Source organism: Rhinatrema bivittatum, chromosome 3 (assembly GCF_901001135.1).
Source record: "Rhinatrema bivittatum chromosome 3, aRhiBiv1.1, whole genome shotgun sequence".
Lineage (NCBI taxonomy): Eukaryota > Metazoa > Chordata > Amphibia > Gymnophiona > Rhinatrematidae > Rhinatrema > Rhinatrema bivittatum.
In genome coordinates, this window is record NC_042617.1 from 21,995,617 (window position 1) to 22,017,273 (window position 21,657).

Sequence of the window (21,657 nt, forward strand, 5' to 3'; positions counted from 1 at the left end):
GCTACTTTATCGTTTTTCATTGACTATTTATCATTATTTTATCAATCTCCAGTTGTTATCGTTTAAAATCTTTCCTGTCTTCCAGCTCCCATGTTTTCGCTCCCTGTTTAATGTAACTTTTACCTTCTGTACAGTTAATTGGTTTCCCCTGTTCTATTGTAAACCGGTACGATAAGACCGCGTCTTGAGTATCAGTATAGTAAAAGAATTTAAATAAAATAAAAAATAATAATAAATAAATAGTCTCTCTTCTTGTTGTTTCTTCTCCACCTGTCTTCTTTCCTTCCTCCCTCACACACACAGGCTCATGATTTTTCTCACAGACTTCCTCACACATACAAGCTCTCCTCCCCCCCCCCCCCCCCCCCCCCAGTTCTCATTCTCACAGGCTCCCATTCTAACACACACACACTCACACCCCAGGCTCCCATTCTAATCCCACACCCCAGGCTCCCATTCTAATCCACACACACACACACCCTAGGCTCCCATTCTAATCCACACACACAGCTCCCATTCTAATACACACACACACACACACACGGCTCCCATTCTAATACATACACACACACACACACACACACACACTAGGCTCCCATTCTAATCCATACACACACACACACACACACTAGGCTCCCATTCTAATCCACACACACACACACGGCTCCTATTCTAATCCACACACACACACACACGGCTCCTATTCTAATCCACACACACACACACACACGGCTCCTATTCTAATCCACACACACACACACACACACGGCTCCTATTCTAATCCACACACACACACACACACGGCTCCTATTCTAATCCACACACACACACGGCTCCTATTCTAATCCCCACACACACACGGCTCCTATTCTAATCCCCACACACACACACACACACACGGCTCCTATTCTAATACACACACACACACACACACACGGCTCCTATTCTAATCCACACACACACACACACACACACAAGGCTCCTATTCTAATCCACACACACACAGCTCCCATTCTAATCCACACACACACGGCTCCCATTCTAATCCACACACACACGGCTCCCATTCTAATACACACACACGGCTCCTATTCTAATCCACACACACGGCTCCTATTCTAATCCACACACACGGCTCCTATTCTAATCCACACACACAAAAGAGCTGTCACTCTCACATGCTCTATCACAAACACAAGTTCTCACTCCCTGGCTCCCATTCTCACCCAAAGACAGATGCCCACTGATGCTCTGATTCTAAACCCCCCACACACACACTCTTCCAGACTCCCATTCTCACCCACCCACACACATTCAGGCTCCCATTCTCACCCACATACACACACACACGGCCTTTTCATTAGGCATAGCCAAAATCCTACTTCCTCTTTCATAGGGATGGGATCCCATGACGGTCTTGCTGCTCTGGCCCTTCTCTTTACCATTGTGGGATGAGATCCCGAGATGGCATTACTTTGGTGAGAGAGGTAACAGTGATGGGGTCACTTGGCAATAGTGATCATAACATGATCAAATTTAAGCTAATAATTGGAAGGGGGACAATGAGTAAATCTACAGCTCTAAACTTTCAAAAGGGAAACTTTGATAAAATGAGGAAAATAGAAAAAAACTGAAAGGTGCAGCTGCAAAAGTTAAAAGTGTTCAACAGGTATGGACATTGTTTAAAAATACAATCCTAGAGGCGCAGTCCAGATGTATTCCACGCATTAAAAAAGGTGGAAGGAAGGTAAAACGATTACCATCGTGGTTAAAAGGGGAGGTGAAAGAGGCTATTTTATCCAAAAAAAGAAAATCCTTCAAAAATTGGAAGAAGGATCCATCTGAAGAAGATAGGATAAAACATAAGCACTGTCACGTTAAGGTTAAAACATTGATAAGACAGGCAAAGAGAGAATTCGAAATGAAGTTGGCCATAGAGGCAAAAACTCATAATAAAAAACTTTTTAAAATATATCTGAAGCAAGAAACCTGTGAGGGAGTCAGTTGGACCACTTGATGACTGAGGGGTTAAAGGGGCTCTTAGGGAAGATAAGGTCATTGCAGAAAGACTAAATGAATTCTTTGCTTCCATGTTTACTATTGAGGATGTTGGGGAGATACCTGTTCCGGAGATGGTTTTCAAGGGTGATGAGTCAGACGAACTGAACCAAATCACTGTGAACCTGGAAGATGTAGTAGGCCAGATTGACAAGCTAAAGAGTAGCAAATCACCTGGACCGGATGGTATGCATCCTAGGGTACTGAAGGAACTAAAAAATGAAATTTCTGATCTATTAGTTAAAATTTGTAACCTATCATTAAAATAATCTATTGTACCTGAAGACTGGAGAGTGGCCAATGTAACCCCAATATTTAAAAAGGCTCCAGGGACGATCTGGGTAACTACAGACCAGTTAGCCTGACTTCAGTGCCAGGAAAAATTGTGGAAACTATTCTCAAGATCAAAATCGGAGAGCATATAGAAAGACATGGTTTAATGGAAAACAGTCAACAAGGATTTACCCAAGGAAGTCTTGTCTAACAGATCTGCTTCATTTTTTTCGAAGAGGTTAATAAACATGTAGATAAAGGTGAACCGGTAGATGTAGTGTAATTGGATTTTCAGAAGGCAATGACAAAGTCCTTCATGAGAGGCTTCTAAGAAAACTAAAAAGTCATGGAATAGGAGGCGATGTCCTTTTGTGGATTACAAACTGGTTAAAAGACAGGAAACAGAGTAGAATTAAATGGTCAAATTTCTCAGTGGAAAAGGGTAATTGTGGAGTGCCCCAGGGATCTGTACTTGGACCGGTGCTTTTCAATATATATATATAAATGATCTGGAAAGGAATACGATGAGTGAGGTTATCAAATTTGCAGACGATACAAAATTATTCAGCGGATTGTGATACATTACAGGAGGACCTTGCAAGACTGGAAGATTGGGCATCCAAATGGCAGTTGAAATTTAATGTGGACAAGTGCAAGGTGTTGCATATAGGGAAAAATAACCCTTGCTGTAGTTACATGATGTTAGGTTCCATATTAGGAGCTACCATGCAGGAAAACGATCTAGGCATCATAGTAGATAATACTTTAAAATCGTTGGCTCAGTGTGCTGCAGCAGTCAAAAAAGCAAACAGAATGTTAGGAATTATTAGGAAGGGAATGGTTAATAAAATGGAAAATGTCATAATGCCTCTGTATCGCTCCATGGTGAGACCGCACCTTGAATACTGTGTACAATTCTGGTCGCCGCATCTCAAAAAAGATATAATTGGGATGGAGAAGGTACAGAGAAGGGCAACCAAAATGATAAAGGGCTCCCCTATGAGGCAAGGCTGAAGAGGTTAGGGCTGTTCAGCTTGGAGAAGAGACGGCTGAGGGGAGATATGATAGAGGTCTTTAAGATCATGAGAGGTCTTGAACGAATAGATGTGAATCAGTTATTTACACTTTTGGATAATAGGACTAGGGGGCATTCCATGAAGTTAGCAAGTAGCACATTTAAGACTAATTGGAGAAAATTATTTTTCACTCAACGCACAATTAAACTCTGGAATTTGTTGCCAAAGGATGTGGTTAGTGCAGTTAGCTTAGCTGGGTTCAAAAAAGTTTTGGAGAAGTTCTTGGAGGAGAAGTCCATTACCTGCTATTAATTAAGTTGACTTAGAAAATAGCCACTGCTATTACTAGCATCAGTAGCATGGGATAGATTTAGTTTTTGGGTTCTTGTCAGGTTCTTGTGGCCTGGATTAGCCACTGTTGGAAACAGGATGCTGGGCTTGATGGACCCTTGGTCTGACCCAGTATGGCATGTTCTTACTGCTCCAGTGTCAGACAGCCCTGGTTAGGAGGGCCTGAGGCCCACTCATGGCTACGCCACTGAAACAAACACTGTTCTCCATTATCTGTCTAAGCTGACGCAAACTGTTCCAATGCCGGCTTCCATCATCACCATCCATCCATTCCAAGTAGGTGTCCATTTTTAAATTCTATGTTGTTTGACCTCATTAAGTCAACATACCTGTCAATGTATAATATCTACGTCATGTTGTAAACCACTGTGATCATTATTTGGAAAAACGGTATATAAAATGGCTAAATAAATAGATCACCTCCATCTGCTATAGTATAACACCCCAACCCCAGATCTGCTGTACTCACTAACAACCAGGGGTCCTTACGCTGCATACAGGTGTAAAACCAAACAAGGTATGAGCACATTTGATGAAAGAAGGAACTGAATTTGCAAAACAAAATGTTAAAAAAAATTAGATCAACAAACAAGGAGAAACATGTGGCTAAAGCACAATGCTTTTCTAACCACAAGTAGATTAAACCCTGACACAGGAATCATTTGAAAGGTGAAATTAAATCTTAAGATATATCTATAATTGCATCACAGGTCAGTGGACTACAGATAGACAGCATGACACCCAGCACTTCAGTGCTGGGTGTCATGTGTTGATGTCAGAAGGCCTGTATATAGAAAGGCATAACAAGGTAGCAAAGCTCACTTATTTTATTTTAAAAATATTTCTATACCGCTACTCAAGCCATCATAGCGGTTTACAAGAATACCATACATATTAAAAATTGTATAACAACTAAAATGCAAAAACGTATTTTAAATGGTGCAGGAAAAGACACACATTAGATGATTAATCCGCTCACGAGCAATGGAACCTCGCTCCTCCTCTAAATACTTCATTTGCATTAGCACTCCCCCTAATAATTGGACAAACACTAGACCGGATTAGAACATAAGAACATAAGAAAAAGCCATACTGGGTCAGACCAAGGGTCCATCAAGACTCTTGTATTTAATTTAATACCCTCTTCGGGCCTTTGTTCTTCCAGCTGCCTAAGCTTCCAAGTTTAAGGTCCTTGTTAAATGTAACTTTTGTTTCTTTTGTCTCTTTGATTATAAAAAAGTTGTTCCTTCCGTTTCAGTTATCTACCCCTGTTCGATGTAAACCGATCTGATATGGTATTTAACCTTGAAGGTCGGTATAGAAAAATGCTAAATAAATAAAAGAAATAAATAAAAGAAATAAAAAAGCTCATCCAATAGAAACTATGTCTAGACTATTGCTGTACTAAAAAAAGCACTGGGATCATGCCCTGACAGAATTACAGAGAATGAAAAAGTTGTAATCACCTGCAACATTCCATAAGAACATAAGAAAATGCCATACTGGGTCAGACCAAGGGTCCATCAAGCCCAGCATCCTGTTTCCAACAGTGGCCAATCCAGGCCATAAGAACCTGGCAAGTACCCAAAAACTAAGTCTATTCCATGTAACCATTGCTAATGGCAGTGGCTATTCTCTAAGTGAACTTAATAGCAGGTAATGGACTTCTCCTCCAAGAACTTATCCAATCCTTTTTTAAACACAGCTAGACTAACTGCACGAACCACATTCTCTGGCAACAAATTCCAGAGTTTAATTGTGCGTTGAGTAAAAAAGAACTTTCTCCGATTAGTTTTAAATGTGCTCCATGCTAACTTCATGGAGTGTCCCCTAGTCTTTCTATTATCCGAAAGAGTAAATAACTGATTCACATCTACCCGTTCTAGACCTCTCATGATTTTAAACACCTCTATCATATCCCCCCTCAGTCGTCTCTTCTCCAAGCTGAAAAGTCCTAACCTCTTTAGTCTTTCCTCATAGGGGAGTTGTTCCATTCCCCTTATCATTTTGGTTGCCCTTCTCTGTACCTTCTCCATCGCAATTATATCCAATTGATAAAAAACTCAAATGTAAGAAAACTAGATCTAGTGGTAAAGAGAAACCCCCCCAAGAACAGCACTGCTAAGAGAAGGGTCAGTAACCAGCAACTATTCTGTCCAAGGTAAGGAAAGAAAGAGAGAAAATCCTCAAGTACCATGGTGTGTGCAACGCTAACCCATCCGGAAACATCAGCCAGCAAAGAAGGGAAATAGAATCCAGCGTCCCACCTCGATTTCCTGCTACGGTCCGGGACAGAAGAAGCCTGCGAAGGTACGTTCGAACCGCACCCCCACTGACACGGCGCCTGCCGATCACGTCACCCCGCGCGGTGCAGCGCGTTCGGAGTTCCCCCCGGAAACAGAAGGCGAAGGGGCGGCTCGCGCCGGGGGGCTGGGACGTTACGGGTGGAACCCAAGTGACGCAGGCCCGCCGGAGCGCACTGAGGGACGGACCCTCGCAAGGAAAAACATGGAGGAGCCCGTCACTGAGGAGCCCGAAAGGGGAATCCTCGGGAGGGAGCCGGGGAGCGGCGGAGGGTTGGAAGAGTCCGGGGCAGAGCAGGGGAATGGCGGAGGGTTGGAAGAGTCCGGGGCAGAGCGACCCGCAGACTCTCCGGAGTGGACAGCGACCTTTAAGAAGCCTGTTCTGCCGGTGAAAGGTGGAGCCCCGCCGCCAGAGCCCGAGGGAGGAGGAGTCGTCATCGCCGCTCCCCAGCCACTCTCTTCGCCCTGTCCGGGTCTTGTTGTGCCCTACCGGGAGCCGTCCTGGGCCGGAGCGGCCGAAGCGCCTTACAGCCTGGAGACGGTGAAGGGCGGCTGCGTGCTGCACTGCCGGTCCTTGCAGGGCACTAGCTGGCTACTCTTCGGGCGGCTGCCGGCCTGCGACGTGACCCTAGAGCACCCGTCCGTGTCGCGGTACCACGCTGTACTGCAGTACCGCCGGCTCCCGGGGAGCAGTCCCCAGGAGCAGCCCGGATTCTACCTTTACGATCTGGGGAGCACCCACGGCACCTTCGTGAACAAGAACCGGGTCCCCTGTGAGACCTTCCGCCGGGTGCGAGTGGGACACGTTATGAAGTTTGGCGGCAGCTCTCGGCTTTTCATCCTGCAGGTAAGGAACCAGAGGATCCGGCATGCATCAAACTGCTCAGCACCAACACGCTTTCACTCGTGCTGAGATTGGTCTTTTTTTTTTTTTTCTTTTTTTCAAATGTGTAAGCGATATCTTCTCGGGCTGGTTCGAGTAGAAACCCAGGAGGTGTCATAATGTGGCCTTTTCACGGGACCCAATAGTGGCCGAGCTCTCACAAGGTGTTCCAAGTTTATCCAGATAGCAGTGTTACTTTTCTGTCGACCTGTAACCTTTTGGAACTGTGACAGTTGTTTCTTTTATCCCATTATTATTTTTATGCATTTTATCCCATTATTATTTTTATGCATTTCAATTGTTACAGACATCAAATACATGAGTCATAAAGAAAATCGGGTATACATGGAAATAAAAAAAATTTCACCGATGTAGAAAACAAAATGTCTTTAAGTCATATAATCAAAACCATTTAACCCTCTTACAATACAAATCAGAGAAGATCCATTCAGTTGAGCAAAAACACTACTATATAGTGCTTATACTATATAATATATAACCTTATAATACCGTATATATATATATATAACATAATAGGAAAAAGGTGAGGTTACAGATCTTAAACAAATACCGACAATATCTGAGGATGATAATTTATGCACAGTTCCTCAGGTTTGATTGTAATCTAAATATTTTTCCAGTTGTTCGGGATCAAAGAATATATATCTTGCCCCATTAACTCTCATAATACATTTACATAGGAATCTAATTACTATTTGCTTTCCAAGAGTTCTTGCCTGAGATGCAAGAGTCAAAAATCTTTTACGTCTTTGCTGTGTTGTCTTGGATACGTCTGGATAAATCTAGATTTTCTGTCCCAGATAGAGAGAGGACCTTTTACGAAGAAATAACTTTAATATTGTCCCTTTCAGAAGACAATGTAAATTTTACCATCAAAGTTCCCCTTTTTTCTATCTGGGATTCAAAGGAAGTTTCCAGCAATTCTGAAACATTTAACGATCCTTCTTCAACCAGTTGAATATTTCCACCTCCATTATTTATTCCAGGTAAAAACTAAACTTTTGCTAATGGTGGTAACACATCTGTAGGCAGTTGCAAAATCTCTTGAAGATAATTTTTAAACTGTTCTCTAGGAGAAACCATCTTGCATTTAGGAAAACTCAAAATTCTCAAATTAGTATATCTCACTGAATTTTCTAAATTTTCAATTTTTTTTATTTAAAGCCATTTCTTCTTGTATCAAAGAGCTTTGCACCTTTTTTATTTGAAGAATTTCTGAATACAGCTGGATTAATATTATTAAACTGAACTTGTGTCTCTTTTATGGCCACTGTTAAATTTGCTATAAAGTTTTGCAAAGTAGAGATTGCCTGCCACAAAGAAGCCATAGTAAGTGTTCTTTGCTTTTCCAGTAATAAATGTGGACTAAACGTTACCGTATGAAGAGCTTGAGCCTCTTTTAAATCCCCAGTCCTTAAGAGCTGTGCAGGGTCTCTGAGTTTCCGCAGCTCGATCGCTGCTGCCAGCTCGACCCATGTTGAGGTGCCCTTCCGGCCATGGGATGGATGTTGTTGATCCATCTTCCATACTCAGCGTCGCGATGGCCCCTGCAGCTCCCTCCTCGACTGGGCCTGCAGTTGCGGTGTTCGTCGGTGGGGAGGGCATTGTCGGAGCTCCGGGACTGAGCCTGTCTTCTCCCATGAGCAGGGATGTTTGCTCACCACCCTCCACTCTCACGGGAACCTCCGGGGCTATAGAATCTGTCGGTGGGTAAAAGCCCGCAATTGTCGTTTGAATCGCCACGGGTCCCTGAGGGGTCGAGGCTCCCTGTCTGACTTGTCATTTCCTTTTTGTGTGAGGCATTCGTGCGGTAAAAAGTAACCAGAATGAAAGTTGTAGGAGCTGCTTACTCCATGTCCTCTCCTTACAGCGCCATCTTGGATCTCTAACTTAGTACTTTTTTAAATTGTATACTGCTGTAAGGCTTTGAAGTATTAGGGAGGTCCCATTGGGAGTGCTCCATCTCCAAAGGATTGGGGGAAGTGGATGCTCTTTGAGTAGTCCCATCGGGCTCAGTGTGGCCTCTACCAGGCATTAGGGTGGGCTTTGAGTGTTCACTCATAGGGGTCGATGCAATAAGACATACGTTAAAACAGGCGCATGTATTCAGCACGCACAGCCACGTCCCCTGGGCACCTGAATCAGTGATAACATGAGGTGCTGCGTTAAAAAGGGAAAAATGTTACATCCCTAGCGCTCAAACGCAACAGGCACCCAGGATTGTATGAGTGTGCGCCCTTTTTATCCCGCTTCGGGCCAGTTTCGCCCCTTGCTGTTGTGTGTATGTATTTTACATGTAAAGTGTGTGTATAAAAGTGTGCGTGTAAAGAGTGCACCCGGAATTTCTTTTTTTTTACGTTAAGCCATTACATTATTTTATTATTTATTAATTTTATTACGTTTTCTATACCGTTGCTAAGACGAGCCATCGCAACGGTTTACAAATTATAGAAGTGCAAAAGGTAAAACATACAATCTTAAAATCAATTGTGCATAAAATAACAGTAATTATAAATAGTGACTAAAACGAATGATGAGAAAATAACTTAAAAACTAAAAATATGCATTAATACTGAAGTTAAGAGACTAAAAGAAATAGGTAGTAAAAGAATAATAATCTCAATTTCACTCCATATATGCTTTGTCGAAGAGCCAGGTTTTTAAATCTCACTTAAACTTTTTAAAATCAGTTTCTAGCCTTAGATTCGTTGGTAGTATGTTCCATAGTTTAGGCCCTGCTAGTGACACAGCTCTTTCTCTGACTTGGTTCAGAGTGTATAGCGGGTTTTGACAGTGGTCCCTTATTGGCGGATCGTAAATTTCTTTGGGGCACGTGCAGGCTAATGGCTGCATTTAGCCAGTCCACTTGCTCACCATGTGCAGAGTGTTTTGAATTTAATCCGTGATTCAATAGGTAACCAATGTAGTGCTATCAGGATAGGGGTAATGTGGTCTTTTTTTCTGCTGCCAGTTAGGATTCTTGCCACTGCATTTTGCAGGACCTGTAAAGGCCGGATGAAAGAGGCTGGGAGTAAGGAATTGTAATAGTCCATGCTTGCAATGATTAATGCTTGCAGGACTGTTCTGAAATCATTTTGCGATAATAAAGGTTTCAGGCGTTTCAGCATCATTAATTTAGCATAACCTTCCCTTACTTTAGTTGATATATGTTTTTTAAAACATAGTTCTGGATCAATGACGACTCCTAGGTCCCGTATATGTTCAGCTAACGTGAAGGTAGTGTTGTCGTGTAGTGTTGTCGTGTAGTGTTATCAATCTTGAACACCTGGGGGAAATTTTTCTTTCTAAAAGAATGATTTCGGGTTTGTCAATGTTTCATACTAGCTTCATTTGTGTGAGTAATTGCTTGATCATCTTCAGGTACATTGCCATGATTTCATAAGCTTTTTCAATTGTGTCATGTATTGGTAATAAAATCTGGATGTCGTCAGCGTAGAGGTAGTGAGTGAGTTAGGCCGAGTCCAGTCAATAGGTGACATAAGGGTAATTTATTTTATTTATTTATTTATTAACTTTTATTTACCGACATTCGTGCAGCACATCATGCCGGTTTACAAAAAACTCAGGTGGGTGATACAATAAAACAATAAAAACAATGTACATAGAAAATAAAAGTAGAAAACCATTACAATGTAACCTTAGAGCAAATTACTATTTCTTATAACCTTAGAACAAAATACTATTTCTTACAAAAAACACATTAAAAACCGCACATTATCAAAAAGAGATAAAGTAAGTAGAGGGGGGATGTTGTCTCTTCTGGGGATCCTTAGGTGGTGGTGGGGGGGGGGGAAGCGGGGGAGGAAAAAGGAAGGGAGAATGTTCGAGTTGAGGGGGCTGGGGAGGAATTAAGTATGGTTTGTGTCGGGATATGCTTGTCGGAATAGCCATGTTTTGACTCCTTTCTTGAACGTTTGCAGGGATGTCTCTTGGCGTAGGAGGGTGGGTAGGGAGTTCCAGAGGGTGGGGCCAGCGACGGAGAAGGCTCTCTCTCTGGTGTGGGTAGAATGTGCTGCCTTTAGAGAAGGGGTGTGCAGGGTACCTGCATGGGTTGTTCTTGTGGGTCGGTCGGAGGACCGGTAACGAGGCATCTCGTCGAGCCAGGTGTGGTTATGTTTGTGTAGGGAATTGTGAAGTAGAGTGAGGCTGATAAGGCTGATCCCTGAGGAACCCTAATATCAAGTTCAATTTTATCAGAATTAGTATTATTAATTTGGACTTGATGGGAACGGTTATTCAGGTAAGATGCGAACCATTTTAACATGTTCTCGGTTCAACCTATTTCTGATAGTCTTTGAAGTAGCATATCGTGATTTATGGTGTCAAACGCTGCAGAAAGGTCTAATAAAATTAATAAATATTTGTCTGCTGTCCATTCCTCTTAAAACTGTATCTGACAGTGAGAGAAGTAATGTTTCCGTGCTGAAGTGACGTCAAAAACCAAATTGAGAGGGATAAAGTATGTCATTTGTATCCAAATGTACTGATAACTGTCTATATACTATTTTTTCAATCAGTTTAGATAGAAGATTCAAAATTGGTCTATAATTGTTGAGCACAGATGGATCCAATTTTTTTTGTTTTAAGATGGGTCTGATTATTGCGCCTTTTAGTATGTCTGGAAGATGACCTTCACAAAGTGATTTGTTAATAATGCATGTAATGGTTGGTGTAATTGTCTGTGCTATTGGTTTCAGTTCAGCAATGGGAATAGCATCTAACTGATGATTTATCGGATTCAGCGTTTTTAACAAATTATCTACTTCATTAATCAAAATTTCTTCGAAATGTGACCACTTGATGAGGTCTTTTTCGCAAAGGGTTATTACTTGTTTTTTAGCTCCATCCAGGTTATTCAATAACTTGTCTATTTTGTTTTACAAAAAAAATAACCAATTTCATTGCATCTATATTCTGGAAGCTCTAAACTACTATGGGACGTGTCTAAGGTTAATTTATTCACGATATTGTATAGGGTTTTCTGGTTGTGGGAACATTTTTGAATTTTCTTACCACAGTAATCTTTTTTTTCAACGCTATTAATTAGCTTTTTATAATGGGCAGGGAAGGATTGGTAATTATGTAAAGCTTCTATAGTCTTGTTCTTCTTCCAGGTTTTTTCTTTCTTTCTCAGTAATTTCTTTGCGTCCTTAATTTGCTTGTTGTACCAGGGATTTTGTTTTTCTTTGCCTGTCAGTTTTTTTTAGTTTTAATGGGGTTGATTCTATCCGCGATCTCTGAAGTTATTTCTAGCCAAGATTCAATTGCCTTACTCCCGGTTGATAATATGTTAATATTATCCATAAGAACATGCCATACTGGGTCAGACCAAGGATCCATCAAGCCCAGCATCCTGTTTCCAACAGTGGCCAATCCAGGCCATAAGAACCTGGCAATTACCCAAACACTAAGATTGTCTATAAGCTCATTATTTTAAGTCCTCAGTCTTAAATGGTGGTCTGTATTTGAAAAGGAGGATGCAGTTAGGTTGTAATACCAGCGTTGAATTAAAAGTAATTTCTGCATGGATCAAAAAAATGATTCGACCATGGAACTGGGGTAATACTCGTGGTTGTATTGTTTGTCATTTTAGTATTGCTAAAAATTTAAGTCTAAGGCATGGCCTGTTTTATGGGTTGTTTCTTTACTGGGTAACTTATATCCAAGGGCGGAGAGAGCTTCAGTGAGTGTCTGACAGGCAGTGGAACATGGATCTTTATCTACTTGAAGATTAAAATCACCTAATATAATGGAAGGTTTATTTGGGTCTAAAATGGAAACAAAAAAGTCTATAATAGGAGATATATTATATTATGTTCTAGCAGTCCTGGAGGGTAGTATAGCAGGCAGATTTGGAGATTGCTAGCTTCAAACAATGCAATTTCATGGTTATGGTATAACTTTCAAACCTAGCTTCTTTTTAACTATAAGCATTAAACCGTCGCCTTTACGTTGTGGCCTGGGTTTGGAAAAGGTGTCATGGTTGCCATTAGCAATCTGGTTCGTGATTACCGAGTCTGTATTTTTCAGCCATGTTTCTGTTATGGCGACAAAATCTGGGCAGTGGTCTTGTAGTAGATCAGAAATAACAGCTGCCCGCTTTGTAAGGATTGCACATTTATCAAGAACGACAGTAAAAGATAGTTACTCGTGGATGAAAAATTATTGATGGGATATTGATTAGATTTTGATTATTGCAGTTCCTTACTATGGTTGTAGGATAATTTATGCTCATTTTGGTTGACTGTCTCTTGCTGTATTTTCCGTTATTCATGCATAGTGGAATTAAAAAGTTTGAAAGAATGTTCGTTACCATTGCAAACAAATTAAACAGCAAGCAGTAGATTTGTGTCGCAATGATACTGAAGTAGGAGGAACCACAGAGGACAGTATTTTTAAATTTCTCATGAGCTCTTGACTGGCGGATTGACTTAACGCCAGCTCCAGGGCTGGAGTAAAATTTGCTGTGTTAAAAAAAAATGTGTGATGGGTGGCCAGCGATTTTTCTGCATCGGGGGTAATGGCTAATAGCCTCGTCTACATGGAATTTACATGTGATGAGCACCATCGGCTACGCATTTGTTTGGGCGTGTGTTTTGGACGCGCTAATCTCCTTATTTCATTGGGTGCTAGTCTAGCGCCTAAACTTGTGGGCTAGGCTGGGCCCACTTTATTTAAATCCATTTATTACCCATCCTTCCTACGTTCAGAGCGGGGTACAATATAAACATAGACAGTCAAATGAATAGGCGAGAACAGGACAATACATCATTCTCAAAGTGGGGGGAATTTCATTATCATTCAGATTTGGGAACGCTTTCCTGAAAAAGAAAAGGGTTTTTTAAATTTTTTTTAAAGAAAGTTCTTTCTCGGAGACATCTTATTCCCTTAGGTAGGCTGTTCCATGGGGTTGATCCTGCGGAGAAGAAGGCGCATTCTCTGGTTTCCTCATGGTGGGCGAGCTTTGGAGGTGGAACATCTAATAGCATTAGGTTAGACGGTCTGAGTGGTTGGGAGGGGCTGTGGATTTTTAGTATTGAGGAAATCCAAGGGGAGTGTACATTGTGAATCGAGGAGGGTATGATCATGGCAAGCCTGCATTGCATCAGCCCCCATTAAGCCTTATTCCTTTCATTTTGGCATAACTCCTTAGGGTCCAGAGGATGATCAGGAGGAAGAGTCGGAGCTAACAGTGACTCAGATTAAGGAAGGCCGCAGGCAGCAAGAGCTCTTGCAGAAGAAGATGCTGGGAGAGGATTCTGATGAGGACGAACATGAAGAGGAAATAAAAGAGATCGTTCCTAATGATGATACAGGCTGCTCTTGGGGAATGGGTAAGTGATACTGGAAAAGTGAGGCTCTACAAATATTTCTGCAGTATTACTAGGGGCTTTCATTTTTATTTTATTTTGCCTGGGAACTTCAATGCCAGAACAAAAAAAGAAATCGGTGAAACTTTTCAAAGTTCTTTTACCACTGACTTTTTGTTATAACATTGAAATTCCCGGGCAAAATAACTGAAAACGAAGGTCCCTAAGTATTACATATCTTTAAAACAATGAAATTACTATTTCCCTGTACGTACCTGGATCAGTCCAGACTCCTGGGTTGTGCCTCCCTTCCAGCAGATGGAAACAGAGTTTTACTGACACTGCTGCTTAACCACATGTGCTACCTGCTGTTCCTCAGTATTTCTCTGTCTCCAGCAAATGGTAGATGGGTGTAAACCTGCAGTTCTGAGACAATTTCTGTTTTGTTTTTTTCTTTTTGAGCCCTCCTGCCAGTTTTTGTTTTTTTTGTTTTTTTCTGAAAGAAGGAATATAAATCAAATAGCTTTTTTTTTTTTAAAATGTTCTTGTCTGACTGACATGATTCTGTCCTGTTCCGTTAACACTCATCCTGTTGGCATTCTGCAGGATGAAAATTGTCAGGCTCCTTTGACATATATCGGAAAAACAGGACTGGATTCTTAATGCATGGTATTACAGGGTCTGACTGTGAAGAAGTATAATGTCATAGTATTTCTCATTTTTCTATGCCATCAGCTAATCATTTGTTTGAAAGATATGTTCTTTTTCTAAAGTAATTAGTTATCCTTAATGCCTTTTCTTCCTAAATCTCACATTCAAGTATGCTATCTCCAGCCGTGACCGAGCAATGACTGATGTGCAGTATGCCATGGGAGTTTAGAGGTCTGAGAGTCTGATATGTCTGGATTGACCACTGTTGGAAACAGGATGCTGGGCTTGATGGATCCTTGGTCTGGCCCAGTATGGCATGTTCTTATGTTCTTACTGTTTTATTGCATTTAACTTTTTTTGTTTTATCAAATATTAGACCTAAACGGAGAATAAGGAATTTTTTTTTTAAATTTCTGTGGTTTAGGTTAGTTTTCTCTTCAGTGATTCAGGACCCGATTTATTAATCTTTTTCTCATGAGCACAGACTGAGGAATATCCATAGTAAATCAGGTCATTAGTGAGAATTAATGGTTCTTACTCGATTTTAGAATGAAAAGTAATGAGGATTTAATATCAATCTGCAATAGATGATATTGGTGTATTTTTTATTATTCATATTAACCAATACTGTTCCTTGTTTTTAATCCAGTTAGATGAGTCAAAGACACTTCATTAAACAATATTTTGGCTATAAAAAAAGAGTATTTTAGGGATAATTTTCAAACTGTCCACTTTGGGACAAAGAAATGCTTTTCGAGTCAAATCAAGGTCCATCAAGCCAAGTGTCCTGTCTCCTGACAGTGGCCAATCCATGTCCCAAGTACCTGGCAGATCCCATAAGATAGATTTATTTCCTGTTACTCACACCCAGGGAGAGCACTAGCGTTCCTTACTGCTTGTCCAAACCTTTTAAACCCTGCTGTGCTGGCAACAGATACCGCAGCTTGATTGTGCGCTGAGTGATAAAGTACTTTCTATGATTTGAGTCTGCTAGTTGTTGGTTGAATGGATTCCGTGGATACTTTATATCCTCTGACTTTACACATAGTTTCATAAAGAAAGTTTGTAGGTAATTCCCCCTTGAAACTTGCTGCAGAATTTTGCACCTGCTTTTAGTGCGAGTTTATTTTCAGACAGCCCATTGATTTGGGCAAATGGCTTTGAAAATTGCCCTCTTAATTTTATAGCGAGCATGAGCTATTTATTTGTTAATGATGATTCTTATGCTGAACCAGTAAAATGGTATATCAGCCTACAAATAACCCGGGTTTCTTCAGAACCAGTGCAGCTACTAGAATTCTGTGTTTTCAGGACTTTGAAGAGCCGTGCAAGGTATTCCTTTTGGCTAAGATGTAAATGGAAGGTCCAAGCAGTGAGCGGAGGATGATCCCCCCCCCCCCCCCCCCTTAGCTTTTTGGCTGAGACTAAGACCCTGTCCAATATTGGGCAGTTAACACCTTGCCACCCCACTCAGTTCAGGAGATTATGTTATGACTGTTGCCAAAGCAAGAGGACAAAACCTCATGTTAAATATATATTGGGTTCCATATTCAGCCACTGAGCAGCTAGAGACGTTAGCCGCATACCCCTACTGGATAGTTAACTGGGATATTCAGTGGCACTGCCGAACCTGGCTATCTCAAAAACTACGTGACTCTAAAAATTGAATTGGAGAGGTGGTAGTCGCTCAGAAGATTCTAATGCAATAATAATAACTATCACACCACACTTATATCTCCCTTTCAGAGATGTTCAATGACCATCATACTGGGCATCATCGTTTAGTGTAAAAACACATTTCAAAACTCTGCCATTGTCTAATCATCGGTCATTGTTTTTTAGACTTTTATGAATGCAACTGTGCTTTTTTTTTACTTATTATAATTCAGTGTTTTGTAAACGTAAACCCAGTATTTGAACAGTGCAATGAATTTCACCAGGAGTCTTCTTAAATAGTAACATACTTGCGCATATTCTATGAGAACTTACTCATATATTGAGAGATTGTCCACTTAGCTGTATTCTATCCAAGGGTATAATTTTAACCAATGTCACTGCCCAGATCGCCTCTTAATTCCTTGCCTGACGTGGTCCGTGTTTCAGAATGCTATCCTTCATCAATGTCTGAGTTAAGTAAAGACTGGTAATATTCCTTTTTGTGATCTTTGTAGAAGATTATTGCCCCATGACGAAGGATAGCATTCCGAAACACGGACCGTGTTGGGCAAGGAATTAAGAGGCGATCTGGGCAGTGACATTGGTTAAAATTATATCCTTGGATACTATTCAGCTAAGTGGACAATCTCTCAATAAATGAATAAGTTCTCATAGAATATGCACAATTCTGTTATTAGTTAAGAAGACTCCTGGTGAAATTCATTGCACTGTTCAAATACTGGGTTCACGTTTACAAAACACTGAATTATAATAAGTTAAAAAAAAGCACAGTTGCATTCATAAAAGTCTAAAAAAACAATGACCGATGATTAGACAATGGCAGAGTTTTGAAATGTGTTTTTACACCAAACGATGATGCTCAGTATGATGGTCATTGAACATCTCTGAAAGGGAGATATGTGTGGTATCTTAAAAGTTATCCAGATAGGTATATCCGGCTAACTTTAGACCTGCCTGAAGCCTGGTCAGAGTTAGCCGGTTAGGTTCACTGGCTAACTCCACTCTTCCTCAGAACACCTACTGCCCACCCCAGGAATGACCCCTGATATATCTGGTTAGAGTTTTGCGGCTAACCCATTTAGACGAATGGAGAACTACATCATGCACCAAAGGTGAGTTCATAGAATGTCTTAACTCAAACAATATTTATTATTGAAAGCTGGGCAGGCAGTCATATACTTTCAAGAACGAAACTTCACATTGAATTCATTGGTGCAGCCTCATTCCCCCGACATGGGCCCTGTTTCGCAGAAGGCTGTGTCGTTGACTGTTGCTTCCTGTAAGATTATATTAGTTGTTTAAGACCTGAGCGGTCTAAATTGTCCATCCCGATGCATTCTTGTCTGCCTGATTGAAAAAGGTTGAATCCAGCACACCTTCTTTTGAATATGTACCCCAGAGTTTTCTGCTATTAGAGTAGCAAATTAGGTGACTCCACCACCTTGCAGAGGTCTGTGTTTTATGATTAAGCAAAGATATTGGTCAAAAACCACTGCCAAGCTTTGCTTCAGTGGTGGTGGTGGGGGATAGCAAAGATGCTTCCTGTTACCGGTAATGTATTAGATGCGTTGATTTCATTTCCCAGGCAATGACAGTGGAGTTTTGTTGAATCTTTGCTCGCAGCTCTTGAAATTGCTTCCTTGGTTTCCGTGGCTCTCTGGTTTCGCTTTCACATGAGGCATTTTTTTTTTTTTTGCAGGGGAGGATGCCATTGAGGATGAGATTGAAGAGAATCCTATTGCCATCGAGTTCCAGGAGGAGCGCGAGGCCTTTTATGTGAAGGATCCTAAGAAGGCACTGCAAGGCTTCTTCGACAGGGAAGGTGCTGGCACTGTCTGTGGACCACCATAGAGAATTCCTAGCGAGCCACTTTATTACTTAATAGAGGAGAGAGGATAAAAATGGAAATCTCTCTCAAATATTTAGGGCCTGATTTTATAACATGCGCGCGGGCGTAGATTTGTGTGCGCAACCCGGCGCACACAAATCTACGCCCAATTTTATAACATGTGCGTGCAGCCGCTCGCATGCTATAAAATTCAGGGTCGGCAAGCAAGGGGGTGCACCTTGCGCGCGTTGAGCCCTAGGGGAGTCCCGATAGCGTTCCGCCCCCCAGTGCTACCTAAATCCCCCCCCCACCTTTTTTTTCTTTATTTACGTTTGCCGGCCGAGTGCTGGCAGGCGTAACCCTTTTAAAAAGGCGCGTAACCCTTTTAAAATCCGCCCCTTAGTGAATATCAGTCAAAAAAATACAGTGGTGATATAAAAGAAGAAATGCCAATCTATCAGTGCAACAATAATTAAAATCACTTATCTTGCAATGAACTTCAATGCCACAAAATAATTATTTTGTGAATGTTAGAAATACAGACATTTGTATGTCCCAGATGTTCCTTTTGAATCTTTGGCTGTGCTGTGAGACAGTACCACACTTACCATGGCATGGGAAGCATAATTATTTACTTTTTTTTTTTTTAATATTAATTGCATACATTTAGAGTGCATGCCACATATATGTATTAGATTGTGCTGTGAGGCACTTCATGAGTTTGCTCTGGAGTTTTAAGCTCTTGCTAATAGTTATAGCTGAGTCCTGCAATTCCTTAAGTCAAATCCCCAACCTTTTTTGTGTATTGATATAGCTGCCTTTTTTTTTTTTGTCATAGATGATTCCCAGAGTAATTGATTTTGTCCAATGCCTTGGTTAAACCTCCAGTTTGTATGTTGGAAACTGGGAGAACTGAGCAAAAAGCAAGTTTATATTTTCAGAAATAACATAGACGATGGACCACAGCAAAATCTGATACTTTTTTTTTAACAAGTAAGGGCCAGCGCTCCTTTTAAGAGTAGTAACTAAACTAGTTGCCTTTATTATGGGCTGAGATTTTCCATGAGACACAATAATTTTTCACAAAGAGAAAATTTTCTTTTCACTTATTTTTATTCTTTCTTTCTCAGGTGAAGAATTGGAGTACGAATATGAGGACCAGGGACACAACAGCTGGCTCTGCAGAGTGAGGTATAGTGCATAACGTGGCCCAGGTCCGAACAGAGTCTGACCCCAAGAGCCTGTTTAAACGCAAGAAGCAGAATTGTTTTAAAGAAACTAGGGTTCTTTCCAATTCAGGTTTACAAAGCGGAATTTAATTGAACTGTGCAAGAAAGAGCTCCCGTAACAGCAGCATTCGGACTAAATTAAAATATTTAGAACATCTGAGTCGTAATATATTTGCAGCTGTATAGCCTGATTCGTATTTTGCCATGGACACAGAATGGAGAACACCTTGAACTTTAACCTGCAAATGACATTGCAAGAAGATAACAACAAAAAGTAACGCGTTCTAGGTTCCTGTTCGTACCCCGGATCAGTCCAGACAAGTGGTTTATGCATCCCTACCAGCAGATGGAGGCTGAGGCACTGCTATGTAATCGAGGGTGCCACCTGCAGTCCCTCAGTGTTTCTCTGTCTCCAGCAGATGGTAGAGGTGCAAACCTGCAGTCTGACTAGTTTTAGGAAAAGAAAACAGAGGAGAAGATTTCAGAGTCAACTTGTTGCTCCCTGAGCTGTTGGGCACCTTCATGGGCCATCGCACAGGTGGAGCCGAGGGGTGGGGTGGGGGGTTGTATCCCCTGCCTGTTGGGGAAAGGTTAAAGCTCTGAATAATTTGAAGCCGGCAACCTGGAGCTTCTGTTTGGAGGCAGTCCGACAGCAGGGTGCTTTCGGCAGCGGGGGCTGGCGATGCCGGGTGCTGGTAGGTAGGGGTAAGCCTGAGCCGAATTTCTCTGACGGGAGATCCTGGTGGTTGCGAGGCTATCTTTTTGTTGGTTTTTTTTTTTTTCCTGTGTGCCGTTTGCCACAGTGCGGCAACGTAGCTTGACTGTGGTGCCTCCTGACCGCGTGTGTGGCTTATGTATGCAGCAACGTGCCCCACCATCACCTTTCTTTCAGCAGTTTTTCCTTTGGTGGCCATGTGGAAATGGCACCAAAGCTGCGCATAGCGGCCTGCAAGGCTTGTAGCTTTGGTCGGCCCACCTCAGATCCTGCTCCTTTTGCACTGACTGTGCTGCAGGAGAGGAGGGAACTTCCTCTGGCACTTCAGGAGCCCAGAGGGCCTCAAGCTCGCTGGAGACCATGGCTGAAGTCACAGGGGGATCAATTGTGGCAGCTGGATCATCAGAGGAGCGCGGGCAGTGGTCCACGGGCCACTGGGGGGGCTCAGATTCCCCTCCTCCGCTCTCCCTGTATCTCAGGTAACTGAGGAGGATCAGCATGGAGGAGGGGAGTCTGAAACAGCTTGTATGATCATGGTCCTGCAAATCCCGAGGATTTTCTCCAGAATTTGTCCTCCTCATGCATAAGGCCTTTCTGGCGAGAAAGGGAGCAGGGAGGAAGCATCCCGGTGAGAAGGAGTCGTCGCTTGGCCAAGAATCAGAAGGCGGGATCTTCTGATGGCTTGGGAGAACTTCTACGGTGGCTAGGCCTTGGCCACGCAGGGGTTGAGAAGGTCTCCGGGAGCTGGGGTGGGTGGGGGGGTCTCTGATGTTATGCAGTAAGATGCTGCGGATCTCCGTGAGTTGGACCGGATATGGCCGCTGACCTGGACCAAATTCTGATCCTGATGGTGGCATGGATGAACTGGATCCAGATGAGTTCCCCGTGACGGAGGGGGATGAGTATTCAGTCTATTCATGAAGGAGGAGTTGTGGCCCCTCACTCCCCATGTGCTGGAAGAGCCCTGGATGAATTGGATAGCGAAGGAGTGAACCCAGTTCTGCTTGGCCTGTGTGAGTCTCCTAGCACTTGTCCACTACCTAAGAAGATACATAAGCTGGTAAACCAGGAGTGGGACTTCCCGGAGGCAGGCTTGAAGGTCGGTTGCGCTATAGTGAAACTGTATCCGTTGAATGAAGAGATTCTGGATCTTCTGTGGATCTCAAAGGTGGTTGCAGCCGTGTCCACTCTGACTAAGAAGACGATCCCAGTGGTGGGGGCTGCCACTCTGAAGGATGTTTAGGACTACAACTTGGAGGTCCAGTTGAAGCGGATGTATGAAGTCTCTGCCTTAAGCCTGAGGACGGCATGATGCAGAGGG

At 42.2% G+C, this 21,657-nt stretch overlaps 2 protein-coding genes across 5 annotated transcripts in view; one reads left to right on the forward strand and one right to left on the reverse strand.

Annotated features, from left to right (window-relative positions):
• The window catches only part of SUPT7L (SPT7 like, STAGA complex gamma subunit), a 29,960-nt gene extending 23,869 nt beyond the window's left edge, over nt 1-6,091 (reverse strand). The window contains exon 1 of one of the 2 annotated variants that reach the window (XM_029592940.1): nt 5,966-6,091. The gene's annotated coding sequence lies outside the window, so the exon portion shown is untranslated. Of the gene's footprint in view, nt 1-5,892 lie in introns of both variants that reach the window. The other variant, XM_029592939.1, reaches the window with a different exon arrangement.
• Nucleotides 6,092-6,096: 5 nt separating this feature from the next.
• Nucleotides 6,097-21,657, forward strand: part of SLC4A1AP (solute carrier family 4 member 1 adaptor protein) — a 112,661-nt gene continuing 97,100 nt past the window's right edge. For all 3 annotated transcript variants that reach the window (XM_029592936.1, XM_029592938.1, XM_029592937.1), the window contains exons 1-4: nt 6,097-6,848; nt 14,080-14,260; nt 18,264-18,386; nt 19,523-19,583. In XM_029592936.1, coding sequence (XP_029448796.1) covers nt 6,207-6,848; nt 14,080-14,260; nt 18,264-18,386; nt 19,523-19,583 — 1,007 coding nt within the window. In that variant the 5' untranslated portion in view covers nt 6,097-6,206. The remainder of the gene's footprint in view (nt 6,849-14,079; nt 14,261-18,263; nt 18,387-19,522; nt 19,584-21,657) is intronic.